This window comes from Vicugna pacos, chromosome 4 (genome assembly GCF_048564905.1).
Source record: "Vicugna pacos chromosome 4, VicPac4, whole genome shotgun sequence".
Lineage (NCBI taxonomy): Eukaryota > Metazoa > Chordata > Mammalia > Artiodactyla > Camelidae > Vicugna > Vicugna pacos.
Genome location: NC_132990.1, coordinates 4,911,923 through 4,934,880, shown reverse-complemented (window position 1 = coordinate 4,934,880; position 22,958 = coordinate 4,911,923). Strand labels below are relative to the sequence as shown.

The 22,958-nt window shown below is 47.9% G+C and overlaps 1 protein-coding gene across 7 annotated transcripts in view; it reads left to right on the top strand.

Annotated features, from left to right (window-relative positions):
* The window catches only part of AOPEP (aminopeptidase O (putative)), a 325,297-nt gene that overhangs the window by 164,649 nt on the left and 137,690 nt on the right, over window positions 1-22,958 (top strand). For all 7 annotated transcript variants that reach the window (XR_012071832.1, XR_012071833.1, XR_012071834.1 and 4 more), the window contains 2 exons: window positions 17,751-17,940; window positions 21,995-22,101. Coding sequence is in view for 4 of the 7 variants with exons in the window: in XM_072959171.1 (XP_072815272.1) it covers window positions 17,751-17,940; window positions 21,995-22,101 (297 nt within the window). In the remaining 3 variants the exon portion in view is untranslated. The remainder of the gene's footprint in view (window positions 1-17,750; window positions 17,941-21,994; window positions 22,102-22,958) is intronic.

Here is a 22,958-nt window from a genome sequence, read left to right as displayed (position 1 = left end):
GTGTCAGCTGCACTATTAGCATTCTAGCTAAGGGGAGTTTATTGTTACAGTTTTAGTCATTGTTACACAGTCCCGTTTAATACTGCATGATCCGTGGGTTGCCATAAACTTGGTACAAATTGGAGTGCTGATATAACGTGAAATGAAGCGTCTTGTCTGAATGTTGCTTTTGTTTTGCATTTAACAAATTAGTATGTTGACATTTGTCACTGATGGATTTCGTTATTTGCTGAAAGGGTTTTAAGGGGTTTGACAGCATGAATGGTTTGTCCTACAGACTTTTGAGAATTGATAAAAGCATCTTTGTTCTTTATACAAAAGCACCACAGATATCTTATTGACGGACACACAAAAAGGGATGGCTTGTGTAGCTGCTACATAAAATAAACCAAGAAAATAATTTTTGAGTTGCTACTTCTGCTTTTATGTGATTTCTTCCTCTCTTCCTTTTTTTCCCTGATTAAAGAGTGTGTTTCATTCATCTCAGTAACATGCTCAAGAGCAATCAATGATCTTTTAGTAAACTTAAAATATTGGTTCCTTTATACTCCATTTACATATTTAAGAAAAGTGGTTTTAAAACATTATAAAAGCAGTTATTGTGTAGGGATTGCACTGAATAACTGTCCTGAATCCCCAGATAACAGAGCCGGAAGACGGGCGAGTCAGCCTGTGGATCAAGAAATGAAGAGTTGCATATAGACAAGAAACGAAGATAAAAATTTGATTTAAAATGCTAGCTTAATCAAAAGAGTAAAAATGCATGTTCTTCTGTCATTGCTTTTCTGTAGTTATATTTAGGGGAGCAGCCTTGTCACTCAAATATACCTTCCCTGGGCATATCATTGAGCCTTATTGGGAAGCGGCTCACCTCACACTTTTGCCCCAAGACTTTTAAAACCCATCATAAAACACACACATACACATTCACACACACACTCTCTTTCTGTAAAAGCCATGATAGAAAGCTGCAAACAATGAAATCTATCAATGATCAGATAATAACACCCATCACTAACAACTGCCAACACTCAGACTAAAGCAGTCAGTGTGTGGAGCCATCCATCACCCCTGTCATTTTGGCAGCGGCGAATGCAGAGCAGGGCCTGGAGGGGGAGGGGCTGCAGAGGCCAGGGGTGAGCAGAACATAAACCAGGAGGGTGCCATCCAGACCCAACCCGAAGTTTCTACGTGACAACACAGGTACTAAGAGAAGAAGAGAAGCGAATGACTCGACAAAGTAAAGAATTTCATTTATAGAACGCCCCCCCCACCATAGACTGTGATCTCCATGAGACCCCAGTCCCTGTCCCTTTTGTTTTTTAATGTATCCCATGCACCAAGCACAGGGCCTGGCAGTTAGTAGACGCTCAGTAAATATTTGCCGAATGAATGGATAGTTGGGTCAGCATCAGCGTCTGCCTTTCTGTGTCCTGTTCATCCAACCCGGTCTTGGACCAAGAGTTTCTATTCCCTGAATGAAATCACTTTGTGAACCGGGAGCCAGAGCTGGTCCCACTGTGCGTGCGTTCAGAGTGGTATTAGAAAGAAGAGCCACGTAGGCCTGCTGCTCCAGCTCAGTCTTTTCCACATTGTGAGCCTGCGTTTCCTCACCTGAAGGGGAAAGAATCCACAACCCTCACAAAGCTGTCGACGTGCAGTAACAAAGAGAAAGAAAAGATGGATGCGAAGGGCCTTCAAAAATTATAAGGCTGTTACTCTTCTATTGATTAAGGGGTTTTTTCTTCTGGGACGTCACTGATGGAAGAGTTAATTTACTATGGAAAAGAATAAATAATAAATGCATAATAATAATATAATAAATAATGAGTGACAGTGGTATTTTAATACCAGGCTTAATTGATTTCCCAAAGACACAGGGAAGAGCTGAGCCTGCAGCCATGTGTGGAGGTGTGGGCAGCCCTGCTTTGTGACATCTGCGTACGGCTTCTCAGTTGTCCCTTGGCTGTCACTGCGTAGTCCTTTCTGTAGAGGAAAGGACTGAAGAAGTGAGAGATCCAGTGGTTGACCCCGGCCTGGGCAGTGGGGCTCCCCAGAGTGCCAGGGTGCAGGGTCCCCTGCACGGTGTGCTCAACCCTACACATCCTCTCCTGAGCTGTTTCTCAGGCAAGATCTCTGGCCTCAATGAGTCAGTGGGACAGGGCAATTCTCCCTGCAGCCACCCTGAACTTCTGCCAAAGCAACCTCTCTGTAAACTGAATGCAAGGTACCTCCTCTGAGCAGCTGACAAAGGTGCAGACTCTGGGCTTTGTGATGGCAGTGAGGTGTAGAGAGTGAGTTGCCCTGGAAATTCAGGGGCCGCGGCTCAGTCTCCAGCCTGCTCTGAGCCTCAGTTTCCTTATTGGCTCTCTGGAAGTGAAGGTGACATCAAATGACCATCAAGTGCCTTTCCAGCTCTAAGATACTTTGCACTTCAGGTTTCCTCCTTTCCAGCTTAGGGAAATTATTTTCCCCACTTTTCCTGAGAGGGGAAGTAGAAGACCCCGGGCCGTCTGTGACAGCTGCCAAGGCGGCTGTCTCTTAATGGAAAGTCAGCTTCCTTCTGAGGTTGCTTAACATAGCAGAAGCTTCTCCAGAACAGAGAAGCCCAATGTTTCCCTTTAGCTTTTTGACGTCATTTGCCTGTGGGTGGGTTCCCATCGGCCGCCTCTCCAACCACACTAGATTTTATTGCATGGATCTGAAAAACACACGTCGGTGTGGCTGGCCACCTAAAGAAGCAGCTGAGCCCAGGAGCCCTGCCGCTAAGCTGTGGCCAGGAGAGCCGGTTTCGGTCCAGCCTCGGACGGTGCCAGGATCCCATCTCCAGGAGTAAATTAGCCACCCTCCCCCTCCAGGCCTCCCGCCAATAAAAGCGGAATGTTCACTTTACACTATCTCATGAGGGATTTGAAGAATCAATTCTAAACACAGACTTGAAAGCACTTAGCAGTCTAAGAGAGAACGTAAGAGGGAGGGACGGACATTGGTGGCGTGTTTACTGTGCGCTGGGTCCGGGGGTGGGCACTTGACTTTCATTCTTTATTTAACTCAGCTGTATAATCATCGGACACAAATTGTCAAACAGTAGGTTTTTCAGGCCACTAAGACCCCGCAGCTTATCGAGAAGACAATGGACGAGCAGAGAGAGAGAGAGAGAGAAGGGGAAAGTAGACCTACCCTAAACCCCCGGAGAGCTGAATGTCTTTAGCATTCTTAACACCATCCGCGCAAAGTTTAAAACCCTGATTGTATCCATTTGCAATGCACAAATACGAGGCATTGGAAATACATCCATTAACACAAGTGTTTTGCCCTCTGGTTGCTTTCGCATGTCAAAGAATTCAGCTGAGTGATTGCAAATCTAACTGCTGATAAATAACAAGAGATGTTAATCTTATTCCAGTATTTTCCTTCCTAAGTTAAAAATAATTGTGCCAACCCTCCTGGTACGTGTTTAGGTGATTGGTCTCATTATGTGTAATAGGTGGTAAATTCAGGAGAACCGAACTTGGTCGCCAAAATAAGCAACATTGCCCATGACATTATGGAATAAAAACACACACTCGTCTTGGTCTCGGCCGCTTTGAGGCCTCCATCGCCTGGTAACGTGAGCCGTGCTCACGGTGAGGCGCATGTGTGGAAATCACGCCACACAAAAACTGTGACTCAGGTCTGTTCTCAGAAGAACTGAGGTAATGGCTATTAATATTTTATTTCATACATTATAGTGTTTGCAGAGGCAAACACTGTAGTTAAGGTTACATGCACTGACCCTCCAGCCTAGCCCAGTTTTCCTTTAGGCCAGACTTTCTTTCCACAGATGTGTTCAACCCAAAGGTGTATTTTCAGAGCCTTAAAAAAGCAGATGAAAGAAAATCTGAAAACCATTCGATAAATCATAATAGTTACACGACTAGAAAATTATGGTGCTTGTTATCCTTGGAAAAGAGTCAGACATGTTTCCCTTCTCTTGTTTGTGGTTATTTTCCTCCCAAGTGAAACTGGTGAACAACCGACCGAGGTTGAAACTTTCCTGAAAGGTAGCCCTTTGTCAGCAGAAGAAAGGCCAAGTCTTCCCCAAGGAAGCATCTTAGCAGCTGCTAGTCCGTGGCACCAGGGCCATCTCAGATGTGTTTTATGAAAGCGGCCACAGAGGGTGGTGTACACAGGTGTCTGCCCTCAGTTGCCGTGAGCTTCTAGCTCTGAATGAGTCACCAGTTTCAGGCCAGGGGCCTCCTTTGGTTCTGCAGAGACGAGGATCTTGTAAGACAGCTTGCCGTCTTGCAGACTTCGGGCTGGCATGACTCAGCTGTGGCGCACGGGCCGCTCTCACCGTGTGGCTTGAGCGTGCTGCTTCTCTGCACCTTTGTCTTCTTGTACGTCAGATGGGGCGGGGCAGGCCTCTATGATCCCTTTTGGATTGAGTGCCCAGGGATTCCTGAAGCAGTCTCCCCCCTTCCCCAACTGTACTGTCAGCTCATCTCTCCACCCCAGACCACATCCCGCCCGTGAGCCAGACTCTGCGCCGGCCTTTGGATCTGCGTGCCCCTGCCCCAGATTGGCTCGTCTCTCTGCTCCAGCCCCGCCCAACCCCAGCCCCTTACGGACCGATTTCTTCCCCCGCTGGTGCTCCTTGTACTCTCACCCTTCCTCCTCAACCTTAGTCCTCCATCAAAATGAGCGTGTGCTCTTTCCCAGAGCCCTTCCTGGTGGCTGGAACCGAATATGGCCTGCGCGCTCACCTTGGGGGTAGTGGCTGTGAAGCTGTGCTTTCTCCCTGGGGCCACGTGATGCCTTCATCCACCGGGCGTGACTCCGTTAGGGAAGGTTCAGGCATCTGCGGCAGGCTGGTCGGCTGAGATCACATCGTCCAGCTGGGACACCAGCTCTGCTACAGTGATGCCCCAGCCTCGCTCCCCCTGGCTCGCAGGTGTGGACGTGGGGCTTGCGTGTAGCACACCAGCGGCAGATCCCCTCAGCCTCCCTCAGGGCTCGGGGGTCACTGCTGGTCCCGTCTCCCCGCTCCGACCACTCCTGCTTCTGCTGTTGACTTGAGGTTTCTCATATATAAGCCCTTAGGCACCCGGCTTCCCGCTGAGCCAGCGAAGGACAGAGGTGGCACTGATCTTGGGCGCTGACAGGGTCCAGCTCTCTCTGAGGACAGCACAGTGTCTTTTGCCAGGGACCCATCATCTGTGCTTTTCCACAATGGGATATGCAGTGGCTTTTCTAACTTTGTTGCTTGAAAAGTATGAGAACTTCCTTCAACCGTGTGGCAACGCTTGACTTTTCTGCCGAGAAGGGTCTTGGGTGGGGGAGGGAGAGTCCGTAAAATAAGCCACGTGAAGCTGCTGATTTCAGAAGCTTGAAAGCTGTCAGATACCAGCAATTTCACATGGTTCATCCTGAAAGTTGAAAAGATGGTGGGTCAAGGCCTTGTCCTGATGTGTCATTTGCCTAGAATATTATGTTACAGAAGAACATCAGTATTCGATTTCAAAGAATATAATTGTAGGCACTGTCATTACCACTACTACTCGTCACCTTAGAAACAATTGACAGAGAGAGAGGGACCACTAAACCACCCCTGAGAGCCGAGAGCCTTGGCCCCGGCCCCTGGTCTCCCACCTCTGCGTCTACTTGTTCAGAATTGCTCTCCTGTTACCCCCATGGTTGTCTTGTTTGGGCCAGCATGGTTAGTTTCAGAGATAAGGGATCTTGGGTGATCAGTGGCCTCAGACGAGGTAGCTGCCGCGGCTTCATTTCTCATTTTCAAAATGTCACGGCAATCAGAAAGCCATTTGCTAATAAAACGGGTGGGATTCATTGCCGAGTGCGTTCCCATCCATGCTGTCACTGCCTCACCCAGATTTCTCAGAGCAGGCGCGGGCTCCGTGTCGTAGCCGCATGATGTCATCTCAGTTGTAACGTAATTTTCCAGCTGGCCAGGATGGAAAAGGGGTTTATTATTGTGGCATGTTTTCCACTGTGTCTGAAAGAAAATGAAGCAGACACGGATATATGACAGCATCAGTTCTGTTTTTACAGGTGGGTCTCGAGTATACAAGGTGCCTTTCACTTGCAGTAGAAATGTGACTCTATGGCAAAAGCACATTAAGAAAAAACTTTTCCTCAAGAGTTTTAAAATATATGTGTAATTAGTGTTGGGAGCTGGCCTGGAGTACATTTACCTAGAAGGACGAGGGGCAGACTGCCCAGTCTCTGGCCTCATTTCTGCCCCTATTGACAAGACTATGGGTTAATCTTTGCCTAGATTTTTCCAAGGAGAAAATGGAGACCTCCCAAGATATTTGTATCTATGTCTGTGTGTTTGGTTTTAGCTTTTCACTGAAGTACGATACTTGCAGAGAAGTGAACCTCATAAGTGTACAGCTTATCAAATGCTCACAAACTGAACACACCTCTATAACTAGCACCCTGATCAAGAAACCAAATGTGAGCAATGCCCCAGAAGACCCTGGTGGCCTCTTCCAGTCACCTCCTGCCTGACACACACAAGGATCAGTGTCCTGACTTCTAATAGCATAGATTTTCGCCCAGTGCCACCCATATCAGACTTCTGACCTGCAGACCTGTAAAATGATAAATCTGTGTTCTATTAAGCCACTAAATTTGTGGTTATTTGTTACAGCAGCAGCAGTAAACTGATACAGTGATGCAGCTAGCAGATGGGAGAACCGCAAGTCAAAGCCAGAGCTTTGTCCCCATAGCCCGAGTTCTGAGAAACCACCATAACATATAGGACTGCCTTTAGCTTTTTAGTACGTTTTTGGTCTTCTGTGGAGGATAAGAAGGTAAAATAAAAGTCCAGTGTCAGCCAGCATCAGGAAAAGCAGGATGTGTCTTTGAAGTATGCTGACCTGCCCATCCCACAGTCCCCATGTTCAGAATGCCTCCTGTCTAGAAAATTGTAATATGGTATGTTACTGACACTTCAGTGTGAATTATTTTACTGTATTAGCCCTTACTAAAGTATTTGCATTCTAAAAGACTCAAGAAATGGCTCTCTAATATTTACGAAAAAGAGGGCTACCCTAGGGTACTGCCGCCGACCTTGTTGGTTGATGAACCCAGCACCCCGTAAGCACCCCCCCTTCTTCCTGCCTGCCTCTATCATGGAGTCAGAAGAAGCCGAAGACCCTTGTTCCCATGCAGCCTTATAGGCTGGATAACTAACGAGTGGAAATATATCTGTTACAGGCTTTCCAGGAAAAGTTTTGCTTTCCTGGTGAAAGGGACAGCCGTTGCTGGCACAGCTCCCCTCTGCTGCCCCTGCTCCTTTTCCCCTTTGTTGAATATGAAAGTGATGCCTGGAGCTGTGGGGGTCAGTTGTGGCCAGGAGGTAATAAGCATGAAGAGGAAAGCGAACATGGTGAGGGTGGCAGAGGGGGCAGGTAGACCTAGAGCTCTGACCGCATTGCTGGGTCACTGAGCCAACCCCAGCAGCCATCCTCCTCCAGGGGCCTTGTTGCAGGAAAGAAAACACCTCCTGTGTCTGCTGGTGTTAGCTCTCTTTTCTGGTACTTGCAGCTGAGTACATTCCAAATGGGCTGAGATGCCTTTCAGATCACAAGTGGGCAACTACCCAGGAATGGGGTCATGGGCACTAAGAATTATTTAATATTTAGAAGGAGAGGAATTCCTGTGATTCCCCCCCCACCCCCACTTTCCCCATGGTGAGCACCTCCAAGGGAACCATTCCAGAAAAATGGATTTAACTGTAGATCTCCAGTAAACCTGATGCATTCCATTTGGAGGGAAGAAATGCAGAGCTTGTAATTTTAAATGCAAAGGTTAGTTAAAGCCTGGAGACTTTGGAGAGCAAACCCTTTTATTTTGTTTATTTTTGTTGCTGGTGAGGTTTATTACCTTTTAAAGGGAAATGCTGTTAAGTTCAGTACCTCTGAGAATGACCATCTGTCCCAGACCTTCTAGGACCACCCTGGAAAATATGAGGCATGCTGTCCCTTTATCTCCTCAAGCAGGCCGTGTGGGTCTATTTGTAGAGTCACAAACTGAGATTTGGAAATTGGCTATTGTTCTTAAAAGCTCAGTTATTTATGAAGACCCCAGAGCCAGGTGATCCCTTATCCTTAATGGCACTTGCTGATGCGAATGGGTACTTTCAAAAATTCAGAGAGACATTTACTTTATAAGCAACCGCTAAGAAGATCTCTGACTGGATAAAGATAACTCCAGCAGGCTAGTCCTTTTAACAAAGGTGGTGATATATATTGTGGCAGCTGAATGCTCCTTTACAGCCCGGGGAGAACAATCAGGGAATTCATTCATTTAATTCATGAATTTTCCTTCTATTTACACTTTAAACAAACATGCCAGTTGTTTGCTTAGCTGACAAGCTCTGCCTTCATTATGAGCCATTAGTGGCTAGTCATAATTGAAACTGTGTTTGGATTTAAAAAATACAATCAACCTAATTAATTCCACTCTTAGTAATATGGAATTTCTAGTGACTGACTTGAACTGGGCTGAAGTTTGTGTCTTTGCCCTCTCGGCCAGGCAAGAGTTCACTGAACCGTTTTATGGCCGTAGATTGATAGTAAAATTTTTCATAGGAAAAGCTAAACAAGAGGTGAAATCCACATGCTTGTAAGAAGTCAGGCAGCAAATATAAATGTCTGGGCAGAGCATCCTGTAAGAAATACTTGGTCCTCTCTGCCTACTTTTTTTTTTAATGGGAGTACTGGGGGGTTTAATGGGAGTACCAGGACTTCGTGCATGCTAAGTACCAGCTATACCAATGAGCTGTCCCACCCACCTTCCTCTGCTTACTTTTGATGGAGACGTGGATAGAAGGGATATTTCATTTTTCTCTAAATCCTGCTGTAAGAAAGGAGTGGAGTGAAGCACATATGTGGTTATAAATGACAGTGGAGTCGGCCAGTGGCGGGGAGGCTGAGAGGAATGATGGGGAGCTGGGGTGCCAGAACCCCCTCTGAAAGATTCAGTTGCTTTTCAGCTGCAGTCACTACATAGGAATGTGGGCCTCGTGTGATTGGATCTTTCAAATTTTAAATAAAATGAGAAAAGCTGGATTTCTAGGTGAAATCTTCCCATTTATAAATTTTGGCAGTTGATTTTTTTTTTTTTTGAGTTAATGCTGTGCAGCTTCTGCAGTGTTGATCAGTGGCTCTCGAGTGTGGTCCCTGGATCAACAACATCAGTGTCACCTGGAAACATCATAGCAAATGCAGATTCTGACGCCCTGCCCAGACCTGTGAATCAGACTCTTTGGAGGTGTGGGTTCATCGTTCTGTTTTAACAAGCCCCCAGGTAGGGCTGCCATGTTTAGCCATATTGTATGGGACATAGGCTGAAAAAATTGTTCGTTGTTTATCTGGAATCCCGACTTAACTGAGTATCTTGTATTTATCTAGCAACCCTATCCCTGGGTGATTCTGAAACACGCAGATGTCGATCAAGCAAAACACGCAAACGAGCCGGGCTGCCTGTATTTGAATCAGCTTTAACACGTACTAACCATGGGGTCTCGGACAGGCGGTGTAACTGCTCTGTGCCTTAGTTTACTTGAATGGGGATAAAATATCCCCCTGCCAGAGCTGTTGTTAGAACTGAGTGAGTTAGAACTGTGTCTGGGAGCGAGAAAGCCACGTCTGCGGGTTCACCATCATCCGTATTTTATTTTTCCCTTCTTTTTTCTCCACTACCATCATCCCAACTGTCAGGGAATACTTGAACTCCGCTTCCTTCAATCTCTTATCCTAGATCTAACTTTGATTTCGATCTAGAACTGATTCTGGCACTTTACGTCCTATGGTAACTCTGGTGCTTGTTCTGCCCAGAGTATCTCCTGCTTTGAAAGCGAGTTGACAGCGTGGCCATCTGGCTGGGGAAACTGCTTCCTACTCTCATCCTGTCAGTGTGCAGGGCCCCGCTGGGACCAGCCTTTGTGCTTCGTGTGTGCCTTCCCCAGCCCCCAGCCCCCAGCCCAGCACTTGAACATATTCTGACTCCACCTTGAGGTTTCAGATTCCCAGATTGCCTGATGGAGATGTGGGTACTTGCTCTGAGTTGTGGAAGTTACTGATGGCCCCCTCAGCAATTAAATTTCTGAGTACAATTTGGGAAATCCCCACAGTTTCTTTCTATAGACGAGGAACAAGGGGAGACTTGATTTGTGGGTCCCGAGAGTGCCTGCACTATATTTCAAAGGAAACTCATAACCACTCCGCCCTTACTGAGCGTGGTACGAGCTGCCCGAACGTGTCCCTTCACGAAGCAGCTTTCCAAGCTCCCGGGCCACAAATGACTGACTTGTGCACACAGCGAAAACCAACTGGATGAGCTACTATGGTTCTCAGTTGCGCCATTTTGTTGCTGTTCTGGGAATGAAACAAAATACATCATTTTATTAAATAAAGATTTCCCCTGTATCACAGTAGAGGTTAATTTTATTAGCTCCCTTTATGGGAACAAACATCAGCACCCCGGTTGGGGAGGATAGGAGTAGGGGTGAGAGAGTGGAGAGAATCGCATTTTGTCATCCATGTGCGCCAGTGGAGGCTGCCAACATGTTTTAATTGGTAATTACTTACCAGAAGAGTGCTCCAGATCCTGCAGAAAATGCACAGCTCTCGGTTCATAACTAATTTAGCGATGATTCAAAGGACATCTTCAGCTACAACAAATACTCTTCATATAGTTTGGGTATGGTTGTGTGCCTGGTGTCCAAAACACCCATGTGTTCAGTAACTCCAACAACAGAAAGTTAATTCTTTGTTCTCATTATGACAATCTAGAGACCCCTTAGGTTGAAAATGTACCTTAAGATTCAGAAAGAAAGGAGTCCAAATCTCTTTAGAAAATTCAGTCAAATACTGGTTTTTGTCTTTGATTCTTCAGCTTGAAAACCGGAGGCATCCACTTGCAGCATTATTTTTTTCATCAGAAATGTTTTATTAGTGTAGAAAAGTTATGTATGATGTAAATGATACGCACATAGCTTGCACATGTATTTTAACTTTATACTTGCAGCTTTCTTTTAGCCGAGCATCACGGCGAGATGCCAGCCCCCGCCACCTTCCTCAGGCAGGTGGCCCGAGTTAGGTGCAGCAGCTCCTAATGACTGAGTGCTAGTGCTGCCTCCTCTCGGCTCGAGGTCGAGGTCTCGGAAAGCAGCTCTGGGGATGATGCCCGCACGCAGAAGTCAAGTGTCTGCTGCTCTGCCCATGACTCAGCTGAGCAATCCACCAGAGGCGCTCTCTGCTCTCTAGAGTCAAAGGTGGTCTCTGTGTTTTCAAGAGTCAGAGTGATCTCCGTGTTTTGTCACAGCCATGCTATTATTTTTCCTGTTAGCAGTGGGCCAGGGCCAACACTAAACAAGATAATGAAGCTGGCAATAATGTTTTGGTGTCCCCAGTGCCACCCCTTTTCCCTCCTCGTGCCTCTAGGAGCTCCCCCTCCTCCCAGCTGTCAGCCTTTCCCTGTCTTTCATGAGCACCCACACGGAGCCCTGGTGGGATCTGAGCATGACACCTCAATGTGCAGTGAAGCCATGTGCTGCTTCTTCTAAGAGAACTGCCTTCAACCAGAGATGAGAAACTTGTAGCCCCTGCCTGTAAGCTGTCTGGAAGCATGTTTGCTTTGGCATAGTGCTTTTTAAAGGGTTTTTTTTTTTTTAAATGGATGTGCTGGGAATTGAACCCAGGACCTCGTGCATGCTAAGCATGTGCTCTACCACTGAGCTATTTCCCTCCCTGCAACTTCCCCCTATTATTTTCTGCTTTCTTCCTGTGGTTACCTGTTTCCCTATATTGTTACCACTCTCCTCATCTCGTTATTTACTTCCTTCATCTTGTGATCCACTCCACCTCCTGTCTACTGCCTGCCTTTATTATCTGCTTTCCTCCTTTTATCTGTTTCCCACCTCCCATTCTCTGCTTCCCCATCTCCTTGTCTACTTCCTTCATCTCGTTATCTACCTCCCTCATCTTTTTATCTGCTTCTTTCATCACTTATCCACTTCCCTCATTGTGTTATCTTCTTGGCTCCTATAGCCCTTTGACTTTGTTATCTGCTTTAAACCATCTCTTCCTGAAAAAAAAAAATTTTGGAGGATTTTTAAGGCAGTGACGCTACTCTGTATGATACCGTCATGGTGAATACATGTCATTATACATGTGTCCAAACCCACAGAGTGGAACACACCAGGAGTGAGCCCTGATGTAACCACGGACCCTGGATGATCAGCACGGCTCCATCCTTTGTGGTGCCGAATGCATGGTTCTGACGGGGGATGTTGATAGTGGGAAAGCTGTGCGTGTGTGGAGGCAGGGGCGTGTGGGAAAGCTCTGTACTTTCTGCTCAATTTTACTGTGAACCTAAAACTGCTCTAAAATATAATGTCTATTTAGGAAAAAGAAAAGTCAGGCTTTAGTGAAAGGGAGTGGGAGGTAGAGGGTGGGGAGGGGCAGCAGGCAGTCTGGCGTGTTGCCCTTCCCAGGTTCCTGGAATCGTACACTAGGGACTGCCCTCAGCACCCTGGCATCTGCTTGTCTAATTGTCCCCTTGCAGTTGCCCATGAGGGACCTGGTAAAGGATGGGATCAGGAAGATCCGGGTGTTGCATTCAGGAATTTAGCCTCTTCGTGGGCACCAGCCATGGAGTAGTGATGCTCCACTTGCTTCCGCTCCCCCCCATCACCACTGCCCGTGCTTCCTTCCGTACCCTCCTGCTCACCAGGAAGAGGCTGAAGCTTTCATCAGATTGCTGATCACAAAGGTCTGGTAACCTCTGGCCAGTTCTAGCTGTGATATAGATTTATGGAACAGAGGTCTCAGGGCATGGCTGGTGGCTCCCCTTGGGTGGACTCTGACACAGGAGCTCCAGGGAGAGCAGTGTGCATTGTACCACTGGGCTTGAGCTGGCACAGAGGGATGGGGGCCCTGAAGTCACAGGTCTAAACCCAGTGACCCTGGGCAGACTGGATAAGGCTTCAGGGTCAAGACTCTGAGTAGACATACCAGCTCCATGACTTACCAGCTGTGTCCCCTTGATCTAATCATTTACCTCTCTGTGCCTCACTTTTATCATCTGTAAAATGGGGATGATTATAAAATCTATCTCCTGAGGTCATAGTGTAGATTAAATGAGATGATGTAGATAAAATACAACACCTAGCACGTAGCAAACACTCAGGCAACGTGAGTCTTTAGAAGGATCTGTTTCTGGTGGAAGCCTCTGGAATGTCACCCTGGGGCTTCCCCTCAGTCACTGGCTGCTTTAGTCCTGTTGGCAGTGTTCCTTCAGACTAAGTGAGTAGATATTTTATTGCCAATTTGCCATTTGGAATTTTTAAAAGAAAACATATAATAACTAGTATTTGCCTCTTCTCTCAAACCTAAATCCCTATGCTGATCAGATGCTGTAGGTTTTCTTCAAGTTTTTAGACCTGGTTTCCACCACAGGCTACTGAAATTCCCATATGCCCATATCTCCTAAGGCTCCAGTTTAAGACTGTACTGTGTGGCCACAGCAGGATGCCCAATGGAGCAGAGAGAATTACTAGTCCCCACTGAGTGGTCTCAGAGCCAGAGAAGAGCAGGGGCCCTCCAGGTCATCTGGGGTCCCTTTGCCTTTGGGACAAAAGTCACATCCCCTACGTTAGATTGCATCCCGGAGTGGGACTAAGGGATTTCATGGGAGAGACGAAGGTGCTGGGGCTGAGCATTTGATTGGTAAAGTGAGGTACTGGCACCTTACAGAGGGAGAGAAAGCATGTTCTGAGCCTCAAGATGGCTAACTAGGATTTGTCCTCCCTTTCAGCTATCCAAATTAAGTGTGCAAGTAATTAAGTCACGCCAGCACATGTTGCTCTCAGGTGATTATGAGACCCTCGAAACTACCCAGGTTGCCTTTGGGAGGAGAGGAGCCAGAGTGTCCCTCTTTCTCGGCTCTTCTTTCCTCCCTCTAATGGGATATTGGGCTCCACACGTTGAGATTTTGAAAAACTTAGCACCCAAAAGACGTTCAAGCTTGATGAATATAAGCCTATTTCCTGGACACGCGTCCCAAGGATCTGCGTAAAAAGTGAATCTGCTCCCTCCCCCTGAGGGGAGTTGGGATCTGCTCCAGGATAATGGAGGGGTGGCCGGGGGCTCTTCTTGTCCTTCACCAAAAGCAGTTTCCTGTCCTCTTGGTCTTGCCCGCCCGCAGCTGGCTCTGACCCGCTGGGGCAGTAGCTCAGGGCTGGAGCCGCTGAGGATGCAGCCCTCCCTGCTGCGCAGCAAGATGGGCCGCGCTGGCCACGTCTCCTTGGACAAAGCAGAAATAAATCACACACCAGCCTCTGCTTAAGATCTGATGAAATTCTCCATTTCCGCTCCAAATTGAATTCCTCCCAGAGGATTGGAGCGGCTCCTGAGAGTAATGAAGGCACTCCTTCCTCCTCTGCTGGAAGCATGTTTTAAATTAACGGACACAGCCTTCTAATCTGGATGGGGAGGTAGCTTTTAGGAACAGTCTTGAGAAACTGTTTTCAGACCAGAAATGATATTTTTAATCTTGAGGGGCAGGGTGGCAGACATATGATACCACGTGGCCTTTGTCGGGAGGCAGCCCTGCTGGTGGTCTCCTGGGAAACAATGAGAACACGTGTCCTGCTGTCCCTCTGCCCGCCCCCCTGCGCTGCCCTGCTGGCCTCCTAGACCCCTTGTAGCAAAAGAGAATTGAAGTTTTTTGAGAGCTGAAAATACTACTTTCCTGCCCATCTCTTCTCTGAGAAAAATGATCAATTCTGTGATTTAAAAAAATTTTTTTTTGCTTTAGGATGAAGATGTCATTGAGGTGATTATCCTCTGTCCTCTGTAATGATGATGAGTAGACAATTTGGCGTTTGTAGAGGCAGTTGTCCCAGGCCCTTTCAGGGGCGGGGGGAAGAAAAAAGAAACCCCGTTTTCAAATGGGTCTTGTCAGAGTGAAGACTGATGACCTGCTGGCTGATTGGGACCATGAATAAGATTCTGAGAAGTCAGAATATGTGAGGAGCCCAGGGGTGAAACCTGTCAGGCAAGGTTAAGGTAGACGGAAATTCTGAACAGCCATTCTGTTTGGAAGGCGGGCATGAAGCATGATGATCTGTTGGTAGAGGAATATTTAATATTCCTCCTTGAAGTGAGTTTAAGAGCAGGATACCCTTCCTCATTCGCTGTTGGAAAAAAGCAGTTGAAAAATTCTACTTGGCATGAGAAATCCTGACATTTAGGTTCAAAAGGAGAGGAGGAAATTCTCCTTGAAAGAAAATTCTATTGGTTGTTTTATGTCAGAATTTTGTTTGCAACCCTTGAGAAAGGTTATCAAAATCTCACTCTATGTTTTTAATTTGGTTTAAGAAAGAAGCTATTTCCTTCATAGGGAGATATGATCCCAGGGTAGCCCACAGGTAAAAGCCAGCTTTAGATGGCAACCTCTGCTGCAGGAGGGTATGGGGTCTGGTTCTCGACTGGAAAATTGCTTTTCAGGGAGAAGGTCATGTTTTCCACTGATAACAGGGTCATTTATATCAAGTAAAACGCCCATCCTTCCGATTCCAGAGGAAGTTTAAGCTTTGCAGCCTTTCTCAGAGGACAGTAGGAAATACACTTCTCCGTGGTTAGGAGGAAAGGATTGAGGATGGACAGTGGGAATTTAGGCACAATTCCAGCAATGCCAGGGTCTGTCCTGAGCCCATCCAAGGCCAGGCTGGTGTCTCCAAAGTACTGGCAGGTGGAGAAGGAGTTCTGCTGAGACAACAAAGGCTGTTGAAGGGGAAAAAATTACAGGGCAGGAGAACGAAGTGCCACCCCCACACGGCTGCTTTTGTGCATTCCATCAGGCCCTCGCAGACAGCCTTTGATATTTGCATAAACGGGGCCGGGCCAGATTCCACACTGGGACAAAGCAGCAAGCGGCGCGGTGGACAGGGCAGGCGTTTTCTTCATGGGTTGCTGCGATTTCATTTCGCAGTTGTCAGCTTGTGTCCCCTTCCTGGGCCGAGGGAACAGCCCCGCTGTCTCTGTAACCACGCATGCACTGTCTGGGTCTCTGGACGGCAGACCTTTCCAATGCAGGCTTGTCTTTGAGCCTGTTTACAAAGCCTGAAGTTACTTCTGTTTTGTTTTAGCCAAAAGGGTGAAGTGCTGCCAGCAGAATGTCTGGAATGTTATTTACTTGGTACATTTCTGTGGCTTTTCTTTGTAGCGCTGCACATGCCAGAGCAAAGGGTCATTTACTTGAAAATGCCAGGTTTCGCAGTTTGTCTTCTCCATGGGGTGACTCTCTCAGTAAGAGGACATTTAGCTCCTGTGCCTCTCGGGTCCCTCCCTTCCTCCCTCCTTCCCTCCCTTCCTGCCTTCCTTCCTTCCTTTTTTTTTTTTTAAGTTAGTGTCTGAACTACGGTTGGTGCCAGCTGTGTTGCACCCCTGTGTCCTAAATGCCCCAGCGACACTTTTAATTCCTGGGTTTTCTGGTAAGCTCCGCCGAGAGCCTAGCAGACACTGTCTCATTTGCGTGCCTGCCCTGTTCTTATTTCACATGAAAGCTGTCTGCTTTGGCACGCACGGCTCCCGTGATTTCACTTGAGCTCTCGGAGCTGAATGGGCCTTGTTGTGCAAAGGAAATACAGGTGGGGTTTTCTCTACTGGTGGCTGTGGTGGCGGACAAGGCTGCAAGCAGTCCTGACTTGTACAGAGCCCACACGGTGGGAAACGAAGGGCTTTTGAAGGAAGGAACCAGTGTATACAGTTTCTTAATTTGGAAGCTTTCACACTGCCTTTGTTCAACTGATGGAGGAGAGATTTTTTTTTTTTTAAGAGCAAATTCTCATTCATAAGACTGTAAACACGTCCTGGATAAATGAGAAATACCGAAGGTGGAAGCACAGGAGATGTTCCATTTGCCTCTTCGCTCATCAACCTCCCTTCCTCCCATTTCATAAATGCAATTCTAATCATGGTATTTGGGGTTTTAAAACAGGGTATGGAAAATGAGATTAGCTAAATCTCCCTGGCTGGTGCCAGCCCTGAGACCATGTGCACACCTGGGAGGGTTAACTCTCTTCTCTCTCTCTCTGCTAATTTTGTGTCATGTGAACGTGTAAGCATCCACAGATAGCAGAGGATGCCTTTGGAAATCTGTGCCTTCAGGGGCTCAGCCTTCATCAGAGTCTCTTGGATACCTCACCCATCCACTTCCCCTGTGAGTCTGTCCCCTCTGTAGCCAGCCCCAGTCTGAAATAGAACGTGTTGGGCTCCATTCTTCTCGGCTTCTCCGGTCCTTCTGCGTGACTTCTCACTTTGTTTGTCAGCTGCTCGGATTTTTGGCTGAAGGGTCTTCTTTGATCACTGTCCTGACAGCATGGGCTTCACATTCTCACACCTGCTCTTCTTTTACAGCCCAGATTGCCGAGTAAATGCTTCCATTGCCTTGTAATTTCTCCAGCGTAAAACCTTGGTGCAGGTTACTTATTACAGGTAATAGCTGTTTGATGACGGGGACAACTGCTTGGCAGAAACGGCAGCTTGAACCACTGCCAGAAACGTAAACTGCCACTTTATTTCTAGAAGCGTCTAAGCTGCAAGCCTGCCGGTCATGATCTAGCATGCACGCAGTAATAACAGGCTCCCCGGGCTGAGAAAGCCGCCCCAGGGGGCAGCCACGAGGATGGGTCCTAACAAGACTCCGTGTGTTTTCTCCCCCATTATCCACAGCCCACACATCATCTTCCTCTCTCAGAGCACCTTGCCTGGAAGGAGCCATCTCTGTGGGACGCGTCTCTGCCATGAGATTGCTCACGCCTGGTTTGGCCTGGCTCTCGGGGCCCGTGACTGGACGGAGGAGTGGCTGAGTGAAGGGTTCGCCACTCACTTGGAAGATGTGTTCTGGGCCAGAGCACAGCAGGTAGGTTCAAAGTGCTCTAAGCATTTCCCTACCCAGAGCCAAGTTCTGCTCAAAGTCCTTTGTTCATTCAACAGTTATGTTTTGAGAGTGTTCATTGTGCACCAGGCACCATTCTGTTTGCTGGGGAGAGAGCTGTATAAATGAGAGGGAAGTCTGACCTCCCCGTGTGGTTCAGGATCGAGGGATGAGAGAGAGCACAGACAAACAAGTGCATCTGTAACATGGCAGGTGGGGATGAGTGCCATCAAGAAAATGAAGCCAGACAGAGAGAGGTGGGGGAAGTGCTGTTTTAGGTGCTAGGGGAAGGCCTCTCTGGTAGGGGGACATTTGAGCAGAGACTTGAAGAAAAGGTCTCACTGTGACATACTCGGGCACTCCTTTGTGGTTATGGTAGTGGTGATGTGGACTCTCTTTTGTTTTGTTAAATCATGAGATTAAATTTTAAATCAAGACTCATGATTTCAGATGTCTGCTGGCCAAAAATGAAGAGGGAAGCAGTTGGTGGTATAGACTAGGGAATGGTGAGGACTGTGGCCAACCAGCAGCTCTAACCAATTGCTGTCATGTTGAAACGAGGGCTCAATACACCTGAGACTTCTAGTTTTTTAAAGGAAGTTAAAATCTGGGCTTTTATGGGAAATTTACTAATTTCAAAAACATGCCAACCAGACATATGTAGAGGCCAGACCTGGTCAACACTCCCCCCAGTTTACAACCTGTACTTGAAAGAACTGGTCACCAGTCCTAATGAAGATGTGGCCGCTAACCTGCTTCCTGCTGATTTTCCAGGGTCTAACATTTGATCACCTCTTTTCCCTGCATTCCCACCCCTTACACACGGGACTGTTTCCCATTTTGTGAAATTCCTAAGTTTGTGCATATTTGCATGATTTTGTTCAAGTTCCTTCTGCCTGTTGAAATCCTGTTTATTTTTCACTCACCAGCTCAGATCACCTCACTCACAATTCAATGCTACTCTGCTAGAAACGTTGAACTCCCACAGTAATTGGTACTTCCTCACCTTTTTTTTTTTTTCTCACATTTTTCTTCTTCTTTCTATCCTCACGACTGGGCTGTAACCTCTTTCAAAGTGGAGCTGTGTCTTACTCATCCTCCCGCCCACTCTGCATCTTGGCTGCAGACTTTACAGCATGTTTATCTGTGTTCCCCTCCACACAGAGTTCTGTGAAGAGAGACCACGTGGCAGATTTGGAAGAGGGGGCTTGGTTTGGAGTCGGACCAGGCTCGGAATCCCAACTTTGCTGTTTACCAGCTTTCTGAGTGTCATGTCAGTAGGTTATGTAGCCTCCCTGAGCCTCAGTTTCCTCATTTATTAAATGGGCATAGGAATGCATAGCCTTGTGGGGTGAACAGGATAATCAGTGCCTGACACATGGAGTACAGGGAATACCAGTTCCCCTTTCCTGTTCTCTTCCTCTTTGTATTTGCCATCACCTTGCACATAGTAGGTGTGCATTCATCCAGGATTAATTAGGTTTAATATAAATGTGCCTCTCTCACCATCCCTTCCCTGAGGTGCTTCCATCCTGAGACAATAAGATTTGTGTTATTCTTTGTAATCTCGAGTGTATGTCAGGCATCTGATGACCATCTCTGCCCTTTATCTCCTGCATCCGCAAAGTACTCCTCCTTTACCCTTCCCCCTGCCTGTACCTCCTGGAGTCTTTTTGCTCGGGTCCTGCCTCTAGCTGCCCTGAATACATCCATCTCCACCGACAGAGGCAAGAAGCTGGCCTGGCTGCATCTCATAGCTGCACACTTTCCATGTGTCCATTCTGCACTAAATCTGTAAGGATAAAAGGATAAGACCACAGCCCTGCTCTGAAAGAGGTCAGAGTCTAATTTGAAGCCTAGGAAAGCACACAGGGGAAGGAAGAAGAAAATAAATTAGAAAAGAGAGGTAAACACCAAATATTTTGGGAGTTCAAAAGTGGAGGAGGCTGGGTCTGGGAAAATCCAGAAAGCCTTCTTGAAGGAGGTGACTTCCTGTGGGCCTCAAAGGGAAGGTAGGAGTTGAAGTTTCTCTATCCCTCCTTTTCCCTTAACCTGGCATAGGGAGCAACTCATGTCATCCTCCTTTAAGGTACGTGCAATAAGTCTTCAATATGTGAACACATGGACACCCCTGAAACTAAGTGGCCATTCTAGAAGCAGTGCAAAGTTTGGAAACATTTCCAGCATACATCCATTGCTCTGGCCCCTTCCTTGAAGGTTGAGTGAGACTGAGCTGCTGGTGGTCCCTGACAGGTGTCCAGAGCAGACCTTCCAAGTAGGAGTGGGGTGCTTCTTGGGGCACGAAAGGGTGGGCTGTCTCAGAGGACTCCCAGGCAACAGCTCACTCCATCCCTGAACATCCATCACTGAACAGGGTGTGAGGCCACATGTGTCGCTTTGCTGCCTGGAGACTGCACCCTGCAGCACTGACATTAGCAAGTACAGCAAAGGGGAGTGGGGAGTCTTTGAACAAGGAGCTAGAAACCCGAATTCCTCTCAGAGTGACATTCCGCAGGGAGAAGTGAATGATTTAGCTGCAAGATTGAATTGTATAACTTGTCATCGACTTGGATAAAGTCAACCCCTTCGCCGGTGTCTTAGTCAGCTTGGGCTGCCATAACAAAATACCACCGACTGGGAGACTTAAACAACAGAAACTTGTTTTCCTTACAGTTTGGGAGTCTGGAAGTCCAAGATCAAGGTGCTGACAGGCCGGGTTTCTGGCGAGGCCGCTCTCCCCTGGCGTGGTGAGGGCCGTCTCCTCAGTGTGTCCTCACGTGGCCTTTCCTCAGTGCACGAGGGGAGGGACTCTGAGTGTCTCCTCCTCTTCTGATAAAGACACCAGCCTTACCGGATTAAGGCCCCACCCTTTTGACCTCATTTAACCTTCATTACCTCCTTAAAGGCCCTGTCGCCAAATGTAGTCACATTGGGGTTTAGGGCTTCCCCATGGGATTTCTGTTGGGGGACATGCTTCAGACTGTAACAGGGCCCTCAGAGTTTGTTGACCTGGCCCCTACTGGCTACATGGCACCCCTGGCCCTCCCTGGATGGCAGCCTGCTCCTCGCCTGACATGTCCCTCACCGTTCTCTGCACATTTCACTATCTTTCCAGGCCCCATGAGCCTTGTACATGCCTTTCCCTCTTTCCGAAATTTCTCCTCCCCTGGCCGACTCCTGCTTTCCCTGGGGACCAGTTCGGACCCCATTACCTCCTAGGAAAGCCTTCTGACCACCCTGATTGGCCAGGAGGCATCTGGATTCTTCCTCAACCCCTACCATCACCGCCTTCTGGTGATCAGTGTTCTTACCTGTCTCCCCGGACTCCTTAGGCTAGGAGCTGTGTCCATCCTGTCCCCAGCGCCTAGCAGAATCAGTAAATATCTGTTGAGTGAACTATTAGGGATCTTTAATTTCCAGAAACAGAAGTCAGTGCAGACATTGACTTTTCCCTCACAGAGATTCTAGCCCTGGGGCCTCGTGAGCACACCGAGTGACAGCAGCCTGTTCTGAGCAGCAGGGCAGGGTGTGATGGCCTTCCCCCTCCCCGAGAGTGAGTCCAGCCAGGGGCTCTTTCTGCTTGTATGCAAACAAAGTCATCTGGGTTACATTAGCAGGCTCTACTGTAAACAGCCCTTAACAAAACTGGGGCTGGGAAAAATAGGAGGTGAATGGAGGGGACCTTTCCCACCCTGTGCAGAAAGACAAAGCAGGAAAGGGCTGGATGGAATCGGAGTAGAAACAGCCCCTAGGGGAAGCCTGCTCTCTCCAGGCCAGGGGTGGGGGTGAGGGTGGGGGAGGCTCCGGGGCCAAGGAGCACCTCCCAAACAGGCAGCGCGGGAGTGAGCACTGGTCCTTGGCCTGAGGACCTTAGAAGCCCTTTTGGCCTTCGACTTTTCTGATGGGGCACGAGCACAGCAGGGGACCATCTGTGCCCACCCCTGGCACACAGCCAGCCCGTGGGCGGCTCCTACTCTGCACGAGGACAACGGTGACTGTGTTTTGTGTATATGTGTTTGTGTGTCTGTGGTCCGAGCAGCTGGCCCCCCACGAGGCCCAGGAGCAGCAGGAGCTGAGGGCCGGCCTGCGCTGGCGTCGCCTGCAGGACGAGGTGCAGAACTCCCCGCAGGAGATGCAGGTGTTGAGGTAAAGCGCCGCGTGATCCGTTACCTTCCGTCCTCCCTCTCACGCTCCTCCTTTCCTTCAAGGCGCATCCAGGCCTCCTCTGGCATCTGCCGTGTTTCCTTTTTAAATTAAACTGGGCTGGATTACTCATCCTCCCAAGGATGTGATTGTTAGGTTTTAAGTCTTCCAGGGTGTGGGTTTGGATTTGCCTTCTGACATTTTCCTGGTGTTTCTGTGCAGGGAAAAAAAAACTAGCACAAGGCCATTTTGGGGACCAAATTCTTCATCTGAAGTTCTAATAGTCATTTTATGTGGTGGACACAAACTTGGAGAAGGTTGGGGCCTGGTAGCCTGGCAGACAGTAACCCTTTACAACCAAAAGGAAAAAAAAAAACCTTAAGGAAAATATTGATTTCTAAGTGTTTAGTAGTAACAGATGTTTGTGTCAGTGGGGCCTTTTGTTCCGGATACGTCCCCGCAGGAGGCCACGCCTGTGCCGGGGGAGGACTCTACCCTCAGCTCCTGTGTTTTATTTTCAGAGTGTGTCTTGCAGCTCTTGTAGAATAACTTCTGGCCATTTTCCCATTTTTTGGGTCCCTCTCTGTTTGCTCGTTTTCTTCACTTCTCTAAATAGTTGTTTATCAGAAACCTGGAACCTCGGCCCCAGGAGCCCTGTGGTTGCTATGGCAACAGAAGCTTTCACCCTGCCCCCTCTTGCTTAGAGCCAAGCCTTTGGAATCCGCAGTCAGACAGGTGGGAAGGCGGCCATCCAGGAAACACCCCTCATTTTAGATGGCAGCCCTGAAGGCCAGTCTACCTCCTGGGCAGAAGCCTGCCTGGACCGGTTCTGTTGTTGCTGTTTGTTTTCAAATGAGCAC